The 20,050-nt window shown below is 42.3% G+C and overlaps 2 protein-coding genes and 2 non-coding genes across 4 annotated transcripts; all 4 read right to left on the reverse strand.

Annotated features, from left to right (window-relative positions):
* Positions 1-1,214: 1,214 nt before the first annotated feature.
* On the reverse strand, positions 1,215-1,364 carry BDB00DRAFT_773996 (uncharacterized protein; the record flags this gene model as incomplete). The annotated part of the gene is made up of 1 exon (XM_053120127.1): positions 1,215-1,364. A coding segment is annotated over one exon (150 nt), but the record flags the coding sequence as incomplete, so codon positions are not given.
* Positions 1,365-1,370: 6 nt separating this feature from the next.
* BDB00DRAFT_878252 (uncharacterized protein) lies at positions 1,371-2,583 on the reverse strand (the record flags this gene model as incomplete). Its single annotated transcript, XM_053127713.1, has 2 exons — positions 1,371-1,944; positions 2,060-2,583. 2 exons carry the CDS (start codon positions 2,581-2,583, stop codon positions 1,371-1,373), a joined length of 1,098 nt encoding a protein of 365 aa, XP_052973944.1.
* A 7,421-nt stretch (positions 2,584-10,004) lies between these two features.
* On the reverse strand, positions 10,005-10,077 carry BDB00DRAFT_t114. Its single transcript has one exon. It is a non-coding gene; the product is annotated as a tRNA-Ala (tRNA).
* Positions 10,078-14,432: 4,355 nt separating this feature from the next.
* Positions 14,433-14,504, reverse strand: BDB00DRAFT_t113. Its single transcript has one exon. It is a non-coding gene; the product is annotated as a tRNA-Asp (tRNA).
* Positions 14,505-20,050: the final 5,546 nt, after the last annotated feature.

A 20,050-nucleotide genomic window follows, 5' to 3' on the forward strand; every position in this document is an offset into this window, starting at 1 on the left:
TTACATACCAGGTTGCTTTGTAAAATTCTGCACAGAACTACTGAATGTGGCAGCTAGAGGTGCCATAGGGTACATATCAGTTTTTTTATTCAATCTGGCCCCTTGCTAGGTAATTATCAAGCTGTTTTTAAAGAACTTGATAATTCATTTTTCGTGCAGTGCTTTGTGGTTATCTTTATGGTCCTATCCCTCTTCGTGGTCATTTCAGTGTACTTCTATCTCAGTGGTTATTCTTTGTGGATCGTCTCTATTCTCTGTGATATCATTTTACTAAACAACGACAAAAGCAACTCGACAAATATGACTTATGTCGTAGCAAGATTTGACAGTGACACACTGTTTCCTTTTTGGATTTTTCCTGCTCCCTTTTTGACGTACAGCGTTTTGCGTTTGAAACTATAAAATTTCTAGGGGGTGTAATATAGAGATGAACACTGGTGCGAAATACTGTATTTGATTGGTTGGAGAATAGAAATGATTTGTGATAAACAGACTCTCCCTGGTGAGAAATTAAGGGCGTCTAATGGCTCACTTCCTTTTTTTCCATGGGCGATGGATGCTGTCTAAGAACGCATCAGGTTTATTTTCATAGTATGAATCAATCTTATATTCATCACGACAAAATTTCATTAAACAGAGGTCTTGCCTCACAGCTAACTTCCTTTTCCCAGTGGGCGACGGAGGGCATTCAACAGCGCACCGCACTTGCTTTCCCGACACCAATCGAGCTTTTCTATCCATAACAACAAGACATTCAATAAACAGCGTGACATGTTCCACTAGTACGCAGCCAATTTTTAGAGTTTCAAAATCTATTTTGTGACAAGGCTTTCTGAATCTACAGTGGATCAATTCCTTCCTTCATCTCATTCTTTTTTTTTTTCGTCCAACAGGTAAACTCGCATTGCTGGCCATACCAGCTGTACTGCCATAGTTCAAGCGTGAAGACTGAAAATTCTAGCAAGTGCATTTTTGCCACAGGTATCTAGACTCTTCAAAGGGCATCATTTTTTACTTGAATATAATATTTATTGCACAGAGAAAAAAAAGTTTGGCATAAGTATAACTAGTGTAGAAGGACAGGTGCATAGTGAAAGAGTGGAATGGAAAAAAATAAGTTGACATAGGTACGACTAGCGTACATGAAGAAAGAAGTGGAAAAGGAGGGCATAAAAAAGGAGTGTAATGGGTACAGAAAAAACATAATAGCATTCCTACTGGATTTGCTCTTTTGCTAAGCAGCGATCGATATATGACTTGGCTTCGCTCACCCAACGAATACATTCTGCAGCTGTGATCGTCTCCGCAGCTTCCTTAATACGGCTTGCCAAGCTATCTTCATCCGTCAAAGGCGTTCGTCGTATGCGCGATTAGATGGCCTCCCAACATGGACGGCACGGGTCAAGGAACGTAGAATTGTTGGGCATGTAAAGTGGGAAATGGCCTGCATTCCGTACCGCGTTCACAAACGGCCTTTCCCGGAACAAGTGTCTGTTTGCCATGACAACACTGCATCGAAACTCGCCTTGATTGGTGGTTTTGAAAACCTCACTGGCAAACTGGATTAAGTGGTCCGGTGCAGTGCCTTTTGCCTTGCCGACCTTCTCCATCTGTTGCTGCTTCCTTTGAGCTTCAGCCACCATTGCCTCTTGGGAAACGGCCAGAACACCCCCTGCAGTGAGGCACAAGAAGATGTTCAAATCGTAGGATTTGGCCTCAGACCTTGTTGTGTATGCTTCAACGACCAAGGTCTCCGACATGGCAACCGCTCCTTCACTGATGAACATGCAGCCTTCGATGTAGTCTAGACTACGGGACATCAGCTCACCAGCAAACTTGCTACGACTTTCCAGAATATCGCTGGTGGCGGTGTAGGGAGGGACTGCTGGTAGTACAAGCGTGAATGCAACTGTTTGCTGGATTCGCTCCTTAATAGTTTTTTGACTAATTTTTAAACCTTTTAAATTTGTAGTATTAGTATGATAAAACGAGTATTCAAGTCATGTTGCATGTTGTAATAAATAGCTCACCTTCTAGTTGCTGGCACAGATCATCCTACGCATCCTTGACCTTTACGACGTTCGCATTTTGGTCAGCTACGCTTTTGACGTAGAGATCCACGATTTGCCTTTGTTCGTCGGTGAGGTCGATCTTGCGCGGTCTCTTTATCTGGTTCTTGGCGTTATAACCTGGAGTCACACTGCTATCTTCTTTGTGTTGCTTGTACAACTGATGGGTGCGTGAATTACTGATGTTGGTCAATTCAGCTGCTTTTCGCACAGACAGCCTCTTATACTCCACCAAACCGATCATCTTTGCCACCTGATGAGGAGTATACTTGATCAACGTCCACACGTGGTCAGCCGGTGCAATAGGTTCGAACGTTAAATCGTAGTCGTCGCTATTATCGCTGCGTGAGATGTCGTCAACAGCCATGGTGTTTTGGCCATTGCCATTGGTGCAGTCAATATCAATAGTAATATTTTGTGCATCGTCACCAGAGGTCGAGGTGGTAGCACTGGTTTCGCGCAGATAGGTGTTTTTGCTGACTTCGTAGTAGTAGTAGAAAGTGGTAGAGATCATGTTTAATGGAATGGGATGCTGTTGATAGATTGTCTTAGTAAATCAATAAAATCTACTGCGTTTATATATGTTCTGGAAACGTGTTTGCGTATACATCATGAATATTGTGCTCATATAGCGCATCTATCATTGAGATTTACATATTGATAGAGTGTCCGTGCTCTACTGTACAGCTTGATACCACGGTTTTACGTCACAAAGTCTACGATTATAGTAAGCACATTATTCCATGCAAAAAAAAGAATTAAACAAGTTTTGGCATCACAGATATTAAGTGCAGATTTATTAAAAACTAAAATTACGTGGATTGGATAAATGTAAGTTTTGAAATTGAACAGAAATAGCTGCATCGCTGTCATGCTCTGGGAAATTTTGTTGTTGTTGGTGCTGATATTGCTGCTCAAGCTCCAAAAGGAACCTGTGCCGTCTGTGCCATGTCCAATGCACTATGGCTGTGGACACTTTAATGTATTCGGCTATGCTTTTTATTGTATGCCCAGCCTGATACAAATGTATCATCGTTCCCCTTTCTTCCAAAGAGATTACCCTGCGACGGTGGTGTGGAGTACCTAGGGGCACTTGATGCCTTTCTGGTAGGCGGCCTGTGTAGTCGAACCTTCGTCAGGCATCCCAATCATCGAGAACACCTGGGTTGTCCCACATATACTCCTCACGGAGCTCTAGGTATCCTTATTAATAAATACAGTTAATATCACCTGGCTAATTAGAGTAATAACAAAATTATATGTAGCGCTACAATCATACTCTGCATAGTTGGGTCGTTCAATATGCGCTCCATGATACGTTTACTGGTTACTTGATGGTAGGTAATGACGAAGATTATGTTGATGATATATAGCGACAAAGAAATAAGCGTATGGATAATGTAAAACATTTAACGGGCTTGAATGATCAAATTTGCCGGATTTTTATATCGAAATTGCATAAAACACGGCAAGATTTGAATGCGAGGTTCCTTAATATATTGCGAGCTGACGATGCGACATCAGAAACAGCACTAACGAACACTTTGTACTACTAATGAGAAGCTTACAAGGGCATTGTCTGTACGACGATACGTGTGGTTGCGCCTCATACTGTGCATAGGAGAGATCGATGATTTCGTCAAAAGTAAATTGGATAGCAGATAGTATAACAAAAAAAATATAATAGGTATGTAGTTATGTAAAAATGTTATCTGAAATCATATTAAACTGTATGCAGTAAATACTCGTCGCATGGTCGATCCATCTGTTATGATCGATAAAGAAGTTTTCTGGTTATGTACGTTCTCCTTGAATGGTGGCTACTGTATTGGCATCAGTCGAATATGAAGTTGGTTTTGTTAACCATGATACAGCAGCGAATGTATTGGAGCACTATCTAATTTAATATTATTGAGCTTAAAATAGCTATTAGGTCGGAAAGATACATGCAACCATGGTCTTCTGTTATTTTAACATGCTGTCAAAACGAATTACAGCAGCAAAGCTCCATGTGGTACTCTGTTGTGTGCTACGAAACAAATCAGGGAACTAGATCGTATAGAAAACTCCATGCAGCCCAATAAAACATTAAGCTAATCTAAAAGGGGCTAAATAGAGTAAGAATAGCTATAGAATGAGCGAGCATAACGTTGAATGAATGCAAAAAACACGACGAATGAATAGATATAACGATTAACCATAATAATAGAAGCATACATGATCGATGGAACAAGCATCATAATAGTAGTAAAGCGAACGTAGTAAGCAAATCAAATAAATAAAACGAACGTGGCAAGCAAATCTAACAAATGAAACGAACGTGGCAAGCAAATCTAACAAATGAAACGAACATGGCAAGCAAATCTAACAAATGAAACGAACGTGGTGAGCAAATCTAACAAATGAAACGAATGTGGCAAGCAAATCCAACGAATGAAACGAACGTGGCGAGCAAATCTAACAAATGAAACGAACGTGGCAAGCAAATCTAACAAATGAAACGAACGTGGCAAGCAAATCTAACGAATGAAGCGAACGTGGCGAGCAAATCTAACAAATGAAACGAACGTGACAAGCAAATCTAATAAATGAAACGAACGTGGCGAGCAAACCTAACAAATGAAACGAACATGGCAAGCAAATCTAACGAATGATATGAATGTGGCGAGCGAATCTAACGAATTTAATGATCATGGCAAGCAAGCATTACAAAATGTAACATACACAGGGGGCAAACATAGCTTAGTAAAAGGAGAGAATGAAGCTAGCAAATGTAATAAACTGTTTAGCAAATAATTAAAAAGCGAAATGAACAGAACGAATGCGTGATCCAATATATTAAACGAGTGAGCACATATATCAAAACGTATGCAACAGATAGTCTGTACAGATAGTCTATTTTAGGAAAAGAATGAACTTAACTAACAGATGTATGAACCATTCGTACAGAGCGAATAAATTAATAAAACGAAATCATTGATCCGACAAACATAATGCATAAATGGTGCTCCATGCAAATATTATAGCACGCGATTATATGTATACTAGCAAAAAATCTATTATGCAAACGATTCAAATCTCCTTTACAGGAACAGGACTATCGTTTTGCACGGAGAAATTAACCTAAAAGGGAAACAAAAAAAATGAATAGAACAGAGAGAGAAGAATAATCTTTTTAAATAGATACATATATCGAAATAAATCGCCATATTGGACGTACTGGCATATAAAATTATAGTTCAAATGCATTCTAAGCAAACTACATAATAGCCTACAGTTGCACAGAGCGAACTGGCACAGAAAGAACACATACAAAAAAGGAGAAGTGAACAGTCCACTAGTGACTGACATTTGCCAAAAGAAAGGTATACTGATGACAAGAGGGTAATAAATAGAATCTGCTCAACGAGCATATCGATTGTACGTAAATGGTTTTCGAGATGCAATAGCACGCGTGTATCAAATAGGGGTCGCAATCTGACCCATAGGTCAAAACCGACCCGCGGGTTGAGGACGGGTCAACGGGTCGGGTTGATGCTTTTCTGACCGGCGGGTCAACCCGTCTAACCCTTGACCCAACCCGTTGACCCGTTGTGACCCGTGTATACATATGATATCTATGAGGTACTTGTATTCAAGTAGTCAATTTTCTTGTTCGAAAGGATCATTATATTAAAGATGTAGTTGTCAATATGTCTGCTATAGAACTGTAACATAAAACGTACTTATATTCTTTTTCATTGTGGGATTATATTTTATATTCAAAAGTGTAAGATAAGTAAGCTATAAGCAATATATGTAATAGTAGTAAAGAAGTAGCAATAGTACAATGAGAATAGACAATAGAGAGTGGCAGTGAGAGACGAGATTTGACAAAAGACGTAGAAGGAATTAAGAAAAGAGAAATGAAAGAAGAAGGAAGAAATAAAAAGAAAAGGGAAAAGGGAAAAGGATTAGGGGCATTTAAAGGAAGTCGATTTTTAACCACACTTTAACCATTATGCTTTCTTTAATGCATGTGAGCGCAAACGATTTCTTTTGTTATAGCACAAACCCTTTACCTTTAAGAATAATCACACAAAACGTAGATATTGCTAGCAGTGCTAGGAATTTGCGTGCCATCATCTTAGAGAGCTCTGTATACATGTAGTTTTGCACTTCCAGTGCTCAAGCTTAGGTTGATTGACACCTCCTTTGTCACCAAATCAAAATCAGTAGTGACCCGTCAATCGAGTTTTGACCCGTCAGGTTAAACGGGTCGGGTCGGGTCAGTGTTTTCTTGACCTGTGGGTCAACGGGTCAGACCCTTGACCCGACCCGACCCATCCAATTGCGACCCCTAGTATCAAATCATGAAAATCGTAAGGTAACAAAAACAGTATGGCATAGACAGTGTATGTAGCAAATCTATCACCCCCTTTTTCATACCATCTGAGCACCCCCTTTGATTGATGATCTGTTTATATTTTATGGCTTCCATCTTAATCTTATTTATTATGATGTACATATCTCTATTATCCATAGTTGTAAAAGTCTTCCAGAAATTTTTAGACTCATATTTAACGACCATGTCTGTGCGCATGTAGCACTTGCAGCACAACGCTGCTTGTGCCACCCATGTATATAATTGTGATCAATACCCATATACTATTTATGATTTTCCCTCTATAAAATACGCTGTTGTATTTTTAGATTGAGTGTGTATGTGTTCTAATAGCACTGTAACAAAATATATTCATCCAATTATTCTCATTGTTCCTAGTGGCAACAAATTAAGATAGTGACCATGAAATGATACGAACGTGATCCTATTACTGCAGATGAACTACTACATAGAAGTTCAATTTTGCTGCAAGTGACTGGTAGGTGCATACCATATACACATTACTGGCTTATTTACATGGCCAACGCTATGTTCTTGGCCAAAGTGGCTTGCACTTTTTATAGTTGATATATATAGTCTCTCTTTTTCTCATTTGAACATACACAACTCTTCACTTCTATCTATTTTTCTAAACAACTCGTTATCGTTAATATTAAGGATCACAACATGCAACAAGAACAACCTGCCACCGTCGCTACTGATTCACAGTCTACTATCACTATGTATCACTATCAACCAGATGGTGATTACTACGTGCGCGACGGCCCAGAAACCGAGGCAGATTTATGTGTTCGTACCGTGTACAGGATGACTGTTGTCCCTGAGGATGGTGACGCAGGCGAAGCTGGTAACATGGACATCGATGAAGCACCAACATTTGACGACGATATCATCATGACTTCAGAGCCAGTCAACTATACATGGACGCGTTATAAATATTCTGCACGCCAAGTCGGTCAACTCGTCAATCTCCATATCGACCGAGGTGATCCGGTTCGTACAGCTGCTGCAAAGGCTGGTATTGTACAAGCGTCGGCATACAACATCATAAAGGAAGCAGCAAACGACAGAAAGGTGCTCCCTGGATATCTACCAGCAACCGATGTTGAACGAGGAAACAACAAGAAGCTGAACGGCCTACATTCCGCTTTTATCAAAGCCAAGATTGACCAGTGTCCCACTATAGCTGTGAAGGACGTGCATGAAAACTATACAGTACTTTTAATGGTTTGTTAGCAAAATATCAACGGAATGTATAAGTAAACTTGTTGCATAGTCTACATCGCTTAAATTATATTGAAGATCTTACTATTAGTGAAAGTGCTGTATATCGGCATATTACAGAAAAACTCAAATACTCCTTGAAGCGCACTAAAAGAATACCTGCCGACTGTAATTCCACCAGGGGCCTTGACGAGCGAGCTGCCTTTGTTGCTGACCTAAAAACCTAGGGAATCGCTTATAGTACAAATTGTGTCTTCATTGACGAGTGTGGGTTCTCGAAGGCATACGCACGTCCTTCAGCTTGGTCAAAGATAGGCACTCCAGCAGCTGTTGCTGTCCCAGCACTGCGATCCATCAACGTCAGTATTATTGGCGCTATGTCGAGCAAAGGCGTTATATTGCTTTCAAGGCATGCACCACCAGAAGAATACAAGTAAACGACACCAGAGTCATCTCGTAAACAAAAAAGAACAGCCCATGGTACAACACGCGATCATTTTTTGGATTTCATTAACGATTTGGTGGACATTCTGGAGGAGTTGGGCTTTCGAAACATGTGCCTAGTTATGGACAACGCAAGGATCCACAAGTGGGACAAGATCGAAGAAGCAATTGAAAGAGGCGGCCATCGCATAATTTTTGTCCCTACATATTCACCATTTTTAAATCCCATCGAAGAATGCTGGTCAAAGATCAAGGGCCATGTTACAAAAAAACCGCTGACAACTGAAGATGACCTTATTGGACGAATCGAAAAAGCAGCATTTACAGTGACCGAAACCAATTGCCAACACTGGGTCGATCACTCGCAATCCTACTTTCCTGCATGCCTAGCAAAGCAGTCTATTATATAGGTATAGCCCTGATTTTAGTCCTCTTCCTTTTACTACTTTTACTGTAATACCAATACATTTCACCCTTAAGATTATATAAAACACGCTTTGGAACAGTATAATTATGCCGTTAGAACGATAGTGTAGCTAGACGTGGACGTTGGTTACAGTAAATCACGTTCGTATTATCACTCTTCTGCTGTAGTAGAGTTGATTCTACATATAAATCAGAGATCCTCACTCTCAGACTTCCTATCTTCCTTCCACATAATAAATTCACCACTCAAAGGTGCTACATACAGCACGCCTGCTTCGGGAAGCTTCGTATTAAAAGTGATTTTAGCTTGCTACAATGTTCGAGTAGGCCATACCAGAGAAAAATGATCTGTCCACCTATTAGAACATTTTGTACAGTGTGCAGTTGTTACAGAGCAATCACTCTCACCAGCTAATGAATAAATTCTATGATGAAATGCATCAGGTCATATACATCACTTGTGTACTTGCTAAAATTTTCAGTCTTCATGCTTGAACTATAGCAGTACAGCTGGTATGGCCAGCAATGCGAGTTTACCTGTTGAACGAAAAAAAAAAGAATGAGATGCAGGAAGGAATTGATCTACTGTAGATTCAGAAAGCCTTGTCACAAAATAGATTTGAAGCTCTAAAAATTGGCTGCGTACTAGTGGAACATGTCACGCTGTTTATTGAATGTCTTGTTGTTATGGATGGAAAAGCTCGATTGGTGTCAGGGAAGTAAGCGCGGTGCGCTGTTGAATGCCCTCCATCGCCCACTGGGAAAAGGAAGTTAGCTGTGAGGCAAGACCTCTGTTTAATGAAATTTTGTTGTGATGAATAAGATTGATTCATACTATGAAAATAAGCCTGATGCGTTCTTAGACAGCATCCATCGCCCATGGAAAAAAAGGAAGTGAGCCATTAGACGCCCTTAATTTCTCACCAGGGAGAGTCTGTTTATCACAAATCATTTCTATTCTCCAACGAATCAAATACAGTATTTCGCACCAGTGTTCATCTCTATATTACGCCCCCTAGAAATTTTATAGTTTCAAATGCAAAATGCTGTATTTCATAGCCATTTCTTCTACCTGTTTCTGTTCCTTCATATTGTAACTCAATCATCCCTTCGCTGTTATTCTATAGCTACTTCTTCCTAATTCTTCCATTCACTCGCTAGAGCTCAATCCACTATCCAACATTAGCTACAGCTATTCTTTCTATCTTCTTCTGTCGCACAGCCGACCTTATATACGTTATCCACTATATCTTGCATTCATCGTAGTATTCATCATTTTCGTATTACTTTAGACAAAACATATAAATACCCTTCCTCAGTATATACAATAAAGGATCATCTTCGAAGTCATCTTTTACACTCTCTTTCTATTGGCTACAGAACTGACCTGCCAAAAGAATTCGACACTTAATCACAAAACTAAATGTTACAGCTAATTGAACAAGCTCAGTAGTAACTGGAGAAGCTGAGCATCGATCTCAGTACCTCTCGCATGCTAAGCGAGCGCTCTACCATTTGAGCTACATCCCCAATATATTATTGGCACGAAGTATGTGGAGTGTTCCGGCCGCATTCATTTCCGACAAACGAATTCTGGCTTCAACCAATCATAGGCGATTTCGGTGGCGGATCTTTCTGCCGGCGATGGTCATCTGATCCACAGGTTCCCCCCCTTAACTCCCCATAATTCTTCTCACACCCCTAATCCGGGGATTATCATACTTCTTTTTCCCTTTCTATCAGTTCCCTTTATTTTTCTTATTTCCCTTAGCTCTTTTTCTGTAAATAATTCTGTCATTTCCTCTCGCGTCATTTTATGTTCCTTCAACTCTAAATCGTGCCAGCCATAGGCGCTGAATATTATTTCTTCTTTATGCTTCTTTTAATGGGACCCATCCCTTATATTTCTATTCGTTCTTATTTTCCATACTAGAGCTGTATTAAGCTGACAGAGGTCTGCATAGCATATCTTAGCATGTTATTTTTTGTGCATATACCAAACGAATAAAATGACCGCAGTAGGTATCAACTTTTATATACTAGTGATGATTATGATGGTATGGTTATAAGCAACCGAATTTTATTTATTTCAATATTACTAAAGTAGCAAAACAAAATTACGGGAGCAAAAAATATAAAAGCAAAAGCAGAGAGAGCCTTCTATGTGTGTGTGTGTGTGTGTGAATATGCATACAATCTTTAGCTGGTAAAGGGGCTAAAAAATACAAGAGTGAATCGCAACAATGCTGTGTGTGTTGATGACCAACGATCCACTCAAAAAGTTCGTACTACAACTAGGTCAAAGTGAATATAGAAGTGTTACATTTTTCTAAAAGCGCCATATAAAGTGTGGCAGCACTGACCACCATCACAGCAACACTAGGAATGACGTGAGATTGAGCAAGTGTATAGAGGATCCAGTTAGATGTTTGGCACAGGAGATCGTAGCAGCAGTGGTAGTAAGGTGGTTATAAGGCTGTTAGTCAAAAAGACCAAAAAAAAGAAGAGTATAAGATAGAAAGAATGAAGAACTTACAATCTTTGTCCTATGATGACGCCGCCTACACTGTTGGATAGGAGAACAGATGATCGCGTCCAGAGCTATAAGAATACCCAAAATAAAGTAGTATTAGATAAAGCAATAAATGTTGAAAGTAGTTTGACCACGACAAGAGTAAAAAGTGCTTCATGAACCTGTAATTACGAATTTTTGAGAGAGTGGTGTGTTGCATCAAGAAGGGAGGAAGTAAAGTGAAAAGAAATAGAAAGAGGTGTGATAAATAGAGAGATAGATCGATGCGGAATATAACTACAGTAGCTGTAATACCAAAAGAAAAAATGACCCTGATCAAGCACCAGATAGAACTATCCTCAACCCAATAAAGATTTGCGGCACTGCTCCTACTGTTGGATTTATGCCAACATCTTGTTCGGCAACGGAATTACAACAGTTCTACCACTGGCACGTGTTTGATTACCATACTTTACAACTGCCATCTGCCTATATAGACGATGAACCAGCACGATGCAGTCCATGTCCTCAGCAAGAAAGTGACTTCGCAATGTCTCTAGGTAACTATCAACAAAGAGCGGCTCATTGCTGCTGTAAATGCTGCAACATTTAATATAAGCAAAAATGTGCTCTTTCAGCTAGCTGTTGACTCTCAACTCATGGCGAAAGAAGTACTCAATCTTGCATGGCTAAGATATAGGCTCGCCTCAATCCCCTGACTGGTACAACAACCTGTGCATGAGCACCTCGACGTGATCGTGCTTCTTTACTCCTATGGAGCTGACCTATAATGCATATGGTCTTGATTTTTTTTTACCGGTTGTTGACAAAAACTCGGTGTGCTTGTGCTTCCATAACGTCGTAAAGAATCGATTTGGGTAGCGATGGTGGTGATATGGCGCAATGTGGCAAGAGAGAGAGGAAGACGGTCAGAAGATGGAAGTGGAAGTACGAGCAGGATTACACAGAACTCGATAAGTGTGCTCGACATTCGCTCAGAGAGGAAGTGCAACTAGAACAGAACAAAGAAAGCAAGGACAAGAACGCAGGGATGAGAATATCCTGGAAGCACAGTTGTTTGTGGATGAAGGTAAGCAGCATCTTCAGAAAGGTATGAGAAACTTTGAATGAGTGAAATAAAAATGGGCTTTTAAAAAACGGCACACACCTTGTTCGTCAATGCTGGCTGTCTCATCTACATTCACATTGTCTGCTTTGACCTCCCATTCAACATCCTCGACATTAAGCAAACGATCATTGCCGCCAGTACTGTCTCTGTTTTCCTCCACTCCAAAGACAATGTTCCTCGTCAGAGAACGACAAACGATGACCAGCAGTAGCTACTATATACCATCCAACCATTCAGCAATAAATCATATATGCACTTCCTTGACATTATCCTTTAATTATCTCAACATACCAGGAGAGGAAGAAGGAGATGACTCAACAGCATCAATATCATGAATAGCTATACGCCTAATAATAAGTTACCTTATCCTCTTGCTATTATCAATCAATTATCTCGACATACTAAGAGAACGGGAAGTGGAAGGCTCATTTGGAATGTCATCACCAACTTCCATTTCGGCAATATCCATGTTATCTGATGCTTCAGACAGGAAAGGCTGTTCGCCTTCAAAAGTGGCTATGATAGATGGTGCTTACTGTATTCATGAATCAACTGGTTACTACAATAATGTCAACACTTGGAAAATTAATATACCATTGTGCGATATTCTTTCTCTAGCAGAATTTACAGCATACTTAATGTGCTGCTCTCGTTGTATATGAGTAACCTTGCGAGAACTGAGATTGCTACTTCTGGTACATTGCAGACAAAAGCATTCGACCTTTCTAGATTATAAACTATGATGGGAATGCAAATTAGACAAAGAACAACAATTTGAGACAATTCCTTTTTTTATTTTTTTTCTTTTCTAAAAGTCACCCCTGCGGTTGTCCCTTAATGGCTTCTGAAGTAGTTAGTTTTCGTTTCTTTACTCCTGTTGCTACAGGATCAAGAAATCCTTCTATACTGTGTTACATATTATGTTTATACATCCACCGCATTATTGCGTTGTGCTCATAGATAAACGTCATTTTAAAAAATATATATAATGTAGATACATATACAGCATACAATATTATACAAGCTTTTCTTCAACCTGAAGAGCGGTAAGATGTGTCATTTTGCATAGAATCGGGGACAGAGTTGCTGCTGCAAGCCCTGTTTATAGGGGATGTTTACATGGGTAAGATGAAATTGTAAAAAAAAGGTGCGGATGTGACCCCCTATCATCTAATTCCTGAAAGCAAAGTAACCAAAACCATAGCATTGCTCTTAACACACTCATGCATTAGCGCGCTTTTCATTTACTGGTATAGTATAGCCTTAAATGCAGATCAGGCAAATAGTGCATATCTACTGAATTTAGTCTATGCAACCTGGTTAATTTTTTACTTAGTACCCCAATAGCTTGCCACCACATGTCAAGCTGTTTTCCAACCACTTGACATTTGGTTTTTTGTGCGGTGTACCTGAAGTTCGTTGCTTGTATGAGGCACGCGCTCTTGCTGCTAGCCGCCTATAAGAATATGCTGCCAAGGATAATGCCCATTGGGATGCCATCTTGAAACCCCAATAATTTTCCGTGGGCGACCACATTCTCATGTGTCATGAAAATAAGTTAAGCCTGGAGTTCAACTGGAAGGATCCATTCAAGATCATTGATACCAACCTAGCGACCAATATTTACTAGTTACAAGACCTGCATGGCCAAACGTATTCCTCCTGGGTCCATACTGACTGGTTACGTCCCATCCATGTAAATTCTATAGTTTCGTCAGATCTATGATATGATCCCACTGCTGCCTGTGCTGCTGAACGCCGATACCTCCAAGCTACTGGTCATGTTGCTGTATTGTTCGAGGATGAACAACAATCTAGGGAGAGGATATTGTCGTAGCCAGAAATGGCTAGTAATTCCTTTTACCTTTTTTGGCTCTCTTGCCCCCGTTTGGTGGAATACTTCTTTAGTCACACAATCCGCAGCTATAACTTCTTCCTCTCGTCGCACAGTCGACTATTACATCATTACTCAGCTCACACTACTGCATAGCTACTCTTTGTCATCGTTGTTAACACAATTGTATACTATATTATCATCCATCATTACTGCAGTAGCTTAGACAAAACATATAAATATCCCTCCTCATCACAAACAATAAATAGTATCAATCATCTTCTCTTTATTCTTTTGTTTCCCTTTTGTTCCTCTCTCTTCTCATTGGCTATGGACTGATCTGCCAAAAAGTAGCACGACACATAACAATAGTTAAAAATGAGATATCTAGCTAATATTGTTACATTATTCTCTCGGACCGGGAATTGAACCCGGGTCTCCCGCGTGACAGGCGGGGATACTGACCACTATACTATCCGAGATAATGCATTGTGACACGAAGTGTGTGGAGCTTTTAGGCCTCATTCATTGCCGACGAACGAATTCTGGCTTCAGCCAATCATGGGCGATTTTGGTGGCGGATCTTTCTGCCGGTGATGGTCATCCGATCCACAGGTTCCCCCCCAACTCCCCACAATTCTTCTCGCACCCCCCATCCGGGGATTATCATACTTCTTTTTCCCTTTCTGTCAGTTCCCTTTATTTTTCTTATTTCCCTTAGTGTCATTTCCTCTCGCATCATTTTACATTCCTTCAACTCTAAATCGTGCCGGCCATAGGCGCCGAATATTATTTCTTCTTTATGCTTCTTTTAATGGGACCTGTCCCTTATACTATCCGTCCTTATTTTCCGTATTATACTCTCTCACATACTCATGCTACCTGCCCTGTGCAGTTTATATTATTCTCCATTTCCTTTTCCCTCGTTACCCTCACCTTGTTACCATGACCCTGTAATTTCATGGCCCCTCTTATTTTCCGTCGTACTCCCTCTCTTATGTTTCCATCCGTCGTATAGACATTGCTATATCCATTTCCCTATTTTTCCGTCTTCTACTCCGTCCAAACTACCTGATAGAGATCGGTGTCCTCTGTGCCTGGCGTCGTTCTCGGCCGAGTGCGCCTAGTTGACAAGGTGTATAAAAGGGGATTAACCCCATGATAAAATAAAGATGAAGCGTTTTCAGACATATATTCGTGGATTGACAATTGACATCGGAAGTGGAACTTGCCATTATTGTAATCGTGTATCTGTGTATTTGTATTTCGCGTTCATCATACCCCTGATTCCTTTTTATTTTCTGAATTCTGTCTATTTGTATTTTACCGCATATCAACCCTATTCTTCTGAACCCTTTCTACCTTTTCCCCTTTTTATATACTACCTTTTGTCCTTTTCCAAACACCACACGTGTCAATTTGGGGGGTCAACTGGGATTATCATTTGAAGAACAAGACCGTGTCGTGCATCAAAAACAATGAATGAAACCGATTCCGTAAACAATAAGATATTTAAGTTTATCTCGTCGCCTGGCTCTTTCTCTGGTTCCGGTTCGGGCGAGAATCCGATGGTGTGGCTTCGCCAAGTTCGACGTCTCTGGCAACGAGGCAACCTGTCCGACGCTGAGGTGTTGCTCGTCGCGGCCTCGCATCTGAAGGGGCAAGCTGAACTCTGGTAGGTGCCGCTCGAAGATAGCATCGTTACATGGGAAACATTCAAAGAGGCGTTTAAGGTGCGGTTTATTTCAGCCGAACATCGAGAGACATGGTGGGCGAAAATCGAACGCGTAAAGCAAGACTAAGGCGAAACTGTCGAGGATGTTGCATATAAGTTGCAGGAGCTGTTTTCTCTAGTTGGGTTAGCTGAGAAGTCATACCAAGTCCATTATTTCATCCAACCTATTGATCTAGAAATCACATTTCGCATGGAAGAATCAGCGGTGGCAACGTCATGGAAAGTGGCGGTAGATAAGGCAATATGCATCAAGAATGCAAGGAGCAAGTATTTATGCAGCCTGGATGTCTCGGTGGCGAGTGGTGTGGCATCAAGAAGAAAGTTTGAAGTCAAGGTGGTGGGTAGCAGCGTGGCTTCGTCAGGCAGGGCGGCACCTTTAAGTTTGGCGCCAGAGGATTCGGTGTCGCAAACACACACATTGTTGACGCAAGTGGCGGAAAGTCTGCATGCCTTACAATTACAACTTGGACCCTCGCAGCAGTACAGAAGAACCCCTCCCAAATACCCACTAAGGGCCCCCACCCAAATGTTGGAACTGTAACCAAGAAGGCCATATATCGACGCAGTGTCCAAGTCTCATACATAAGGACCAGGGAAATGGCAACGGGCGGCAGTAGGCAGGAACACTGTCGTCCAATCGAATTCCCATCCCCCAATAAGACATAATGAAGAAAACAAGGTTCCGTCGTCGTCTGGCGTTGCAGCGGGTCAAGGCAAGTCTGGCGTGCACATGGTGGAGGCGGTCGATGTCTATGCCGTTGGACAGAAGCGCGGTGCGTCGGAAACATCGTTGGTATCGAACGCTCGGGCAGACAAGAAAGGCAAGAATGTGATAGCGCCATTGAATTTGCCCATCCTCCAACCCAACAGCAGTAGCAGCGGCAACAATAAGAGCGGCGAGAATGGCGGGACCAGCAGTAGCAAAGAGAAGGCAGTCAAGGCGCCAAGGAAACGGCAACCCCCGCGCAAGTTACCGATTGAGCTCGACCAAGTAGACATCTAGGAGCGGCTGAAGCAAGTTGATTCTGGTTTGAGCCTTGCTCATTGGTTGGCCTTGGATAAGAAGGCGTACGCGGACGTCCGTGATGGGCTCAAGTTTTTACATGGTTGAGGCAACAAGACGATCGCGACGGGTCCGTCGGCGATGATTCATGCGGTGGCAGCTGGAGAGGCGTATGGCTACGATGGCGATGGTGATGGCGAAACTGGCGGTGATGACGATACTTTTGGCGATGATGATAGTTGTAGCAGCGCTAGTGGCAATGGCGGATCGGATACAGACTGGGACAGTACTTGGTCAGAGGTGTCATCAAGCAACGAAGCAAGCCTAAGCGATGACCTCGATGGATATGAATCAGAAGATACGATATACAACTACCCATATGATTTATGTACCATGCAAAGCAGCATTCCATTGCGTAGGCCGGTCGTTATCAATGGCTAGGTGGTTAAAGCAGTTTTCAACTCGGGTACGGCTGTCTCGGTGATCAGCCAGTCGTTGGCAAGAAGGCTAGGTCTCGAAGGAAGTGGTGATCGTTTGGCGTTGGCTGGTCTGGACGAGGAATCCGATCGTACTGGCGAGATCGTGGTGAGCGTGCCGGTTCGTGTGGCGGGGAAGCTGTGGCCCGGACATATGTGCATCACCAAGACGAAGAACAACCGTGACCTCTGTCTTTTGGGTATGATGTGGTTTAGGGCGTATGGCATCGTTCCTAAAATCGAAGAATCAACCCTGATCATCCCAACCTAGAAAGGATGTGGCTACATGGAATTACAAACTGATCCCCCCATCAAGAAAAACTTATCTGCCAATGACGGACTTGGCGAAGCTAAGGAAATTTTTGCTGTCGCGGTAGGCGCGGATGGCTCAAGTGACGAGACTGGCGCGAGTGGTGCTGTGCAGGCCAACGACGATATGTCACTGAAGTATTACGTCAAGGAGCTGGGTAACCTGGACAAGGCCGAGTCGGATCAGGAAGAACCAGAGGAGCCGCCATCGGAGATACAAGGAATGATTGACGTTTTATCGGATGTATTCTATGAGAATAGTGGATTAGGTCGAGTAGTAGGAGTAGAACATCATATCCTGACCACTAGCGAAGTCCCTGTCCGATCGAAACCTTTCCGTTTGTCCTAGAAAGAAGACTGTTACCTGCGCGAAGAGTTGAAGAAGATGCTTGACCTTAGTTTAATCCGACCATCAATGGGGAAGTGGACGTCACCAGTATTCTTCGTACATAAGAAAGGAGGCGCCTCCGCATGGTTATCGACTACCGGCGGTTGAACAAGCAGAGTGTCCTCGAGACCTATCCGTTACCGCAAATCGATGATTTGTTGAACTCGTTGGGTGGTGCGTCGTGGTTTTCAACGCTGGATGCCGCACAAGGATATTGGCAAATTCCCCTTGCCGAGGATTCCGTGGAAAAATCAGGTTTTACATGTGCTACCGGCACATTCGTTTTCAAAGTAATGCCCTTTGGATTGGCCTCGGCGCCGAGTACCTTCCAACGTACTATGACTACACTGCTTTCCTCGTACATTGGAGACTTCGTCCGGGTTTTTATTGACGATGTTGTCGTGTACAGCCGGTCCTACGAGCAGCATTTGAAACATCTACGTCTGGTCTTCGATGCGTGTCGTGCGGTGAATTTGCGGCTGCGGCGAGAAAAGTGCGTGTTTGCGCAAAGGCGAGTCGAGTATCTGGGCCACGTTGTGTCGTCTGCGGGTTTAGAGCCAAGTCCTAAAAATATTGAAAAGACGTTGGCAATGGCGGCACCCAAGGACCGTGGTAGAGTACGTTCATTTCTGGGTATGGCAGGTTATTATCGTCGTTTCGTGGCCGATTACGCAAAGCTGGCAGAACCATTGACAAGACTACTGCAAAAGAAAAACGATTTTGTTTGGGGAGAAGAGCAACAACGAGCATACGCGTCGCTCGAGCAAGTACTGACGAAGCCACCTGTACTTTCGTTCCCCGACCCTGACCAGCAGCAGATCCTCACTACTGATGCGTCGTCCCACGGTTTGTCGGCCATCCTGTCACAAAAGCCAATCGAAGGCGGCGAAGAAACCGTCATTGCATACGCTTCGTGCGTAGTACGTGGGCCAGAAAAATCGTATGCAGCAACACACATCGAGGCGTTGGCTTTGGTTTGGGCAGTCGAGAAGTTTCGACACCTTCTTGCTGGACGGCATTTCTTGGCGCGCACGGATCACTCTTGTCTCCAGTTTATCTTTGGTCCGCATGAGAAGGCGCCAAATCCGAAAATTCAAAGATGGGCAGCCGCCTTGCTCGGATACGATTTTATGATCGAGTATATGCGTGGACAGGAAAATCCGGCCGATGCCTTGTCCCGCCTGCTGTAGTCTTTCCGCCCTATTATTATTAATATACTCTAATTCCCCTTTCATATTAGCTTCAGTATATTCTCCTTTCCTTTTCTTCCTCTGTTTCCTTCCGGAAAATAACGATCTCGTCATTCCTTTTATCAATTATGTCGGACAACAACTCTCTTCTTATTCTCCATTTAGCAATGTAGTACTTATGCCCTTTCCGATACTTTGGTACCTTTTTTTTTTTTTCTCTCTTATATATAAGCATGTCTTCTGAAAAGCAGAATAAAGATATCATATCATCTCTCTCTCACTTTTATCTCACAAAAAAAAAACCTTATACTCTGGGCGGTTCATCCTTGTCTCTGGTCTCGTAACGCGTCACGCTGTCTGGTGGAGCTTCCTGAATTTATCAGTATGGATTACCTGTTTTATTTGGCCTTAGTACATTACCTTTCGCGGAAGAGGTACCCCTTGGATAGCACCGAAGTGGTCAAGCGCAAGATTAGATTTCATGCGGCCAAATACATGATGGTAGATGGGCGGCTATATCGACGAACTGAAAGTCCTCAGGTACGAGGTGAAGAACTATTACATGAAGGTGTAGTCAGCGAGGTTATTCGAGCGGTCCATGCAGAAGGTCATTTTGGTATAAACAACACTTGGCGTCGAGTTAAAATGGCATATACGGGTCCAGGGTTATTTGAGAAGGTGCGCTCCATCGTACAGTCGTGTGAGTCATGTCAATTCCGCGCTCGGGCAAGAAGAACTTGCTACAATACGGGTAGGCCGATCGACACGCCGTCCAATCCTTTCTACATGGTAGGCTGTGATGCTGTTGGCCCAATCAAGTACGAAAACAAACAAGACAAGTATCTCCTGGTTGCGGTGGACTATTTGACGAGGTGGCCTGTTGCGGTAGTAGTCGACAATATCAATGAGGACACGACCGCAAGGTTT

Source organism: Zychaea mexicana (genome assembly GCF_025766255.1).
Source record: "Zychaea mexicana strain RSA 1403 chromosome Unknown BDB00scaffold_130, whole genome shotgun sequence".
NCBI lineage: Eukaryota > Fungi > Mucoromycota > Mucoromycetes > Mucorales > Lichtheimiaceae > Zychaea > Zychaea mexicana.